Source organism: Rattus rattus, chromosome 7, assembly GCF_011064425.1.
Source record: "Rattus rattus isolate New Zealand chromosome 7, Rrattus_CSIRO_v1, whole genome shotgun sequence".
Lineage (NCBI taxonomy): Eukaryota > Metazoa > Chordata > Mammalia > Rodentia > Muridae > Rattus > Rattus rattus.
In genome coordinates, this window is record NC_046160.1 from 95,628,727 (window position 1) to 95,634,638 (window position 5,912).

The 5,912-nt window shown below is 39.9% G+C and overlaps 1 protein-coding gene across 1 annotated transcript; it reads right to left on the reverse strand.

Annotated features, from left to right (window-relative positions):
- Nucleotides 1-2,582: 2,582 nt before the first annotated feature.
- Nucleotides 2,583-5,130, reverse strand: LOC116905235 (disintegrin and metalloproteinase domain-containing protein 21-like). Its single transcript, XM_032908060.1, has one exon. It carries the CDS (start codon nucleotides 5,000-5,002, stop codon nucleotides 2,732-2,734), a length of 2,271 nt encoding a protein of 756 aa, XP_032763951.1. The 5' UTR covers nucleotides 5,003-5,130; the 3' UTR covers nucleotides 2,583-2,731.
- Nucleotides 5,131-5,912: the final 782 nt, after the last annotated feature.

Here is a 5,912-nt window from a genome sequence, read left to right on the forward strand (position 1 = left end):
TTCAAGCTCAGCCTGATATACAGAGCAAGTTCAAAAACAGCCAAGCATAGGCAGTAAAGCAAAACCTTCAAAAATAAAAAGCTAGCAAATATGGAATTGAATGAGGGAGCATGTTCCAAACCCAGCTAGCTTAATATAGAACATAGAATAGACTATATTTAGCACAATCCAGAAATGAGAATGAAAACATAGAAGCTTCTAGACGTATATTCAGTCCCTAGAATGTTCCATCATTTTCTGATTCACAGTCTTCAATTTTGTACCATGTGGACAAAGTATATTTCATCAAGGAATACTGAATGTATTCCTCAAACACTGGTGCATAGTTACATAGCAGGGCTCAGAGCCACTGTGAAATTCCAGATGCCTAAGACACAAAACTTTGTATGCTTCTACCTACATCACTAGAATATGTCCTTTTCAGTGCTTAGCAGTTTCATACTAACAATAAAAATTACAAGTATTAAAAAATCGATAAATTCAGTTTTAAGCACCTTGACAATGTTCATATTGATACATGCTAATATTTTTGAAATTCAATGCAGGCAGATCTGGAAACATGGAAGTCTGACCTCTAAGAATGTGTCCACTTCCTCCTGTGACTTTGGAAGCTCTGCCTCATATATAGGCATAAGCAAAGCATGGCCAGACATTGGGATGTGGCACAAGACAGGACAACAGAAAGAAAACAGAAGAACCTTCAGAAATTGTGAACTTAAAATACAGAAGTATATTTTTTAATTAAATTAATTTCATTGCACTATGAATTGATTTCAAGATGAAAAACCCCAAGGTCACTGTAGATTATGAAATTGTCAGAGGAGTCATGGATGACTCCTTCGTATAGCTAACAATGACCCTTTGTTAATAATGTGGTTTCCTTTGGTAAATGAGAAAATTACTTCCAAATTCTCTTTTAAACCTATTTCCCCCCCAAAGAAGCTGCCTTTGCTTTAGAAAGGTCTTCAGGCAAGCACTGAAATCATAAGAACCCAGTGAGTAAGCACCAGAATAAGAGCCTGACTTACACCGTGAACACCCTGGCTCCCAGAACTGTCCTCTATAAAGTGGACAGCTCCCGTCTTCACTACTCCTTGCCCTTCTCTGATCATATGTTGGTGGCTTCCAACCACAGATGCAATAGCAATGCCTGTGGTTGTTACACACTCCTCTGTAAGTACAGTTCTTGGCATTGTACAACCTAAAGACAATGGTAGAAGCTCGTGTGAATTCAACACCTAAGACTCCCCAGCATTGTTGTAGCCTCTGGCATCAATTTTGGTGATGTATATTCCATCTCAGAATGCTGGGTGTAATCACTGGATGTTTGCAAAAAGCCTAAGACTTTTCCCCATTGTCACACAGCAAAGTTCAGCTCACTACTGAAATTCCGGATATCTATAGTATGAAGGGTTCTTTCAGTAGGCATATGTTATTGTGTACTGTGTAATTCAAATGCTGATTTCTGGGACCCCACATCTGGTTGAAACCCTTATTCTGAGAATCTCATCCCTCAGTCTCAGTGTTTTGTAAACAATGCTACCCAATTCTTCCCTGATTGGCCAATAAAGAAGCTGATCAGCCAGTGGCTGAGCAGGAGAGGGAACAGGGCCGGACTTCTTCCCAGTCAGGGCAATCAGGGAAGGAGACAGAGGAAATGAGGAATAGCCATGGCGAGAGTCCAGCAGACACCATGAGAAAACACCTCAAGCAGAGAAAACCATCAAATGCAAGTTTCTCGGGGATATTGGCTGGGAAGTAGCAAGATTGGTTTAGAAGATTTAGATAGAGTAGCACTGCTCAGTTCTTGTATCCTTATAGCGTGTTAAATGAATAGAATAGCGCAGTCTCATTTATTTGGGAGATAGTCAGGTTAAGAGAAAATAAACACTTACAAAAATGCATTAAACTGTTTACCTTGTGCATCCATATATTCTAGAAATGTCGTTTTTGATACATATTATGCATTAACAATAAAATAGACAACAATGTAATACAATTGAAAATAGGCCATGACAATGGTAATAGTAGCACATACTAATACAGCGCAAAGTTGATATAGAAGCACCTAGAAAATTTCAAAATGGGCATCACAAATATGTACTTTCTTTTCATGAAAAAACATAAAGGATAGATTTTGCATGTACAGTATAAAGAATGTGACCAAATGGTTGGATACAGTAGAGTAAAAAGCAAGATATTCACTTGACTTGAGTAAGACCCTGGGTTCTTGGCTGTGCTGCCTAGCACCATAAAACAGGAAGAGAAAGTTTTAAATCAAAACAAACCTAAGAAGTGGTCAATTATATGGCATTAAGAGGCTAGAGAGCTGACACAGCAGTTAAGAGTGCTTGCTGCTCTTGAAGATACCCAGAGTCTGGTTCCTAGCACCCATGCTGGGTGATCCACAATCACCTGTAACTCCAGCTCCTGGGGATCCAACTCTGGCCTTCACAAGAAACTACACACTACACTCATACTTACACAGAGAAAGAGAGAGAGAGAGAGAGAGAGAGAGAGAGAGAGAGAGAGAGAGAGAGAGAGAAATCATAAAGATCAAATTTAAACATAGAAACACAAGGCTAGTTCCCCAGTGATTTTATTTCAAGATGAAATTCTCAGATTTGTGAATGGTTGCATGAATGTCAGGAGACATCATCGACAATTTCTTGTGGTAATGGGCATAGATTTTGTCCATTGTGTGGCTCCAATTAGTTTGGGATGAAGTCAATTATTTCTTTATAGTAGGATGTTGGGTCCCTTTTTTCTTTTTAACAGTCTCTAGCATTATTAGTGCTCTGAAAAGCGCACCAAAAAGAACTGAAGCCAAGATAAGAAGGATGCGAGTACCTATAATAATTATTAGCCTGTTGATACTCACATGTATTTGAGCTCGAAGTTTTTCCTGAAAGGTAGCCGGAGGGCCACTGTTTACACTACCACCTGTTCCTCTTTCTATACAATGTGGTGGTTGAAATCCTGGAACACAGTGACAGTTGCCTTTGTTGTTACACACCCCTCTATAGTTACACTGACTAATGTTGCAGTAAAAATGCAACTCTTCATGAATAACACATTTTTGAGCTTTACAGAATTTGCCAGGGCCACAATTTGCACCATCCAATACAAGTCCCATTTCCGGAAGTTCTGTCCCATGGTGTGCATCATACCCAAAGCACTGTTCTTCTTTAACATCCATTACCTTTATGTGATGAAAGGTAGTGTGCTCACCTCCACCAGGAATGAACTTGATACCATCACAGTGAATCTGTCCACAGAAAATATCCTCCTCTTGACATGGGAGAGGTTGACTTCCTCCACGTACCTCTCTAATCCCACAGTTTCCAAATCGGTCACCTTTGGTATTTAATTCTTTATAGCATGCTGGTGAAGCATCCTTTACGTTGAATCCAAAAAGAGCTTGACACTGCAATTGGCGGTCGCTACAGTTTCCTGACATGCAAACTGCTAGTGGAGAACAAGGAGTTCCATCCATGATGTAAAAATTTTGTGGGCAATGCTCTGAGATTCCACTACAGTATTCTGGAAGATCACAAATACCATTTGTGTGCCTGCATACCTTTCCAGTGGGTGCAAACCTACAAGATTGACAACAAAGTCCTGCAGCACAAGTGCTGCTCCCAACTAACTGACAATTGATTCCACAACACTTATTAGAGAGACAGTCTTTTAAAGTACCACAGTCACATTGCTCATTGTCATCCACTACCTTATTTCCACAACGAGGAATTGCATATTTGAAATTCTTATATGCAACACGTGGTTGACTCAAGCAAGCGTCCCAACCAATGATCTTCTCATGTAGATTATGATGGGAACAATTGCTCATCATATCCAGAAGAGTAGGAAATTCACTCATGACACAACTGCTCCTTCTGAAACAAACACAGCCAGGTTTATCATGTTCTATATTGAAAATGTGACCCACTGCATGAGACATTAAAGATGCAGCCAGAAAAAAATGGTTTTTTCCTACATGTGTATATAAAACTCCCCAGTTGGGGTTACATAATCCATTCTGAAAGGCTGCATAATCTTTGTTTCCATATTTTGTTGCTGAGAGAAGAGCTGAAGTGGCATGTGGAAAATCCCAATAAAATGTAGCTTTCCAATACCCAAAGTGTTCCATAAGTTTCATAACACTGTCACCATGTTCTGTTAAATTGAAGTTGTCCTCTTTGTCCCAAATACATATAGCACGTGCAAATACAGTCAAACCACTTGGTCTATATATGCTATCTGCTATGCTGTTCATAATCAATACTAACTCAAGTGAGGTGGTTTGGTTGTGCCCTACTTGTATGAATAATGCGTGAGTCACAGTGTACATTATTGCTATATTTTTCACATGTACACGCCACAGATATACGGGACCTGCTCTGGGACTTCCTGCAAGCTTAGTCTCTTCAAGGGGGTCACCTGCCTCTGCCATAATCTCATCATTTCTACACTTTTTAGACTTACGTGACCTTTCATCCACCACAAGTAGAGAAATTACATGCTCAAATTTGGAAGAAGATGTCAACGGTTTGATTTCATAAGTGGAGTCATCCACCCGTATCATGCCTTTCAGACCTCCAGTGCAGGTATTTAGTGTAGCTTGGGACCCAGGGACTCCTTCCAGGTAGCTGTAGAAGTAACAGTCCTGAGGGACAAAGGGGTAATCCTCTTGCTGGGCTCCTTGGTCATTAGAAGTATATACAGGAAAGTTTTGAGAAATCATGTTCTTCTTGAGTTTCATGTGGACCACATGTCTTTGTCCCCTAAAGCGCATGCTATAGGTGATGTGCCCTGACATATCACTTTTACCCATTCTCTGGGGAACCTTCCTGGGGATCACAACTTCAGAGGTAGAGAAGCGCCATTTGGGTGGACCATGGGAACAGCAGACAGGAGACAACAGTGAACAGAGCACAGAGAGCCAGAGAGTAGCTGACAGGAGGACTCGATTCCAGGTAGATGGTCTGAGGAAGGGAGCCATGGACCAAACCAAATTTGGTCCACTGGGTGGTAGACCAGACTAGACATCAGGGCATGAGGAGAGCAGAGTGAGGCAAGAGGCCTACAATCTCTGGTAAGTAAAGGGAGAAAGGCTGTTACATAACAATGTTGTGCTCATCTAAGCATTGTGTGCTCAGTGACCTGGAGAGTCTATGGTGGAAGACACAGGAAAGAGCAAAAAGTGGGAAGCACTTAGAGAAATAAGTAAAACAGCTCATATTTGACTGAAAAAATGTAAATGGGAAAAAATCATACCTAAGTTATTAGTGAAGGCTTACATAGATAAAACCAGTCAATAGTTTTTCTTCTTTCCTAGCACCTATAATATATCACTAGTTCCCTTTTTATGACCTTTGGTTAACTGTTTTACAGTGTCATGAAATGTGCTCTGAGTAGGAGAAAGTCTGGTTACTATCTAACAGCAATTAACTGGTGACACATGGGAGACTGGCAGAGTTCTCATTGCAGTTTTGACTATCAGAAAAGGACCTAATAGCAGTCCCACTATAAAAGAGCTTAGTAATCACTGATAGAATTTTAGGAATTCTTACAGGATCATCTTTAAGACTTAAGAAGTCATCTATTTGTCTATATAGCATCACTACAAGACAGTAAATCTTCATAGATTTGCAGAGATCTGCTCCAAAGGTGTGGGTTAATAATTGTTATACATGTTTAATAATAACAGGAAAAGCATATTAATAGCAGGAATCTTTTCTAAAATGAATTCTTATGGCCTTGCCAAATAAGAGCAAATCTGATGCAGATTATATTATAATCAAAGCAGACCATCTCAGGAAGATTACCTGCTAGTTAGTAGCTAGTCCTATTATGGCTCCTGACAGCTAAATACACAGAAAAATCATTAAGTTGGCAAGAAAGGCATATCA

Excerpts from the sequence above, each read along its gene's own strand:
- LOC116905235 (XM_032908060.1), bottom strand. The coding sequence starts at position 5,002 with ATGGCTCCCTTCCTCAGACCATCTACCTGGAATCGAGTCCTCCTGTCA.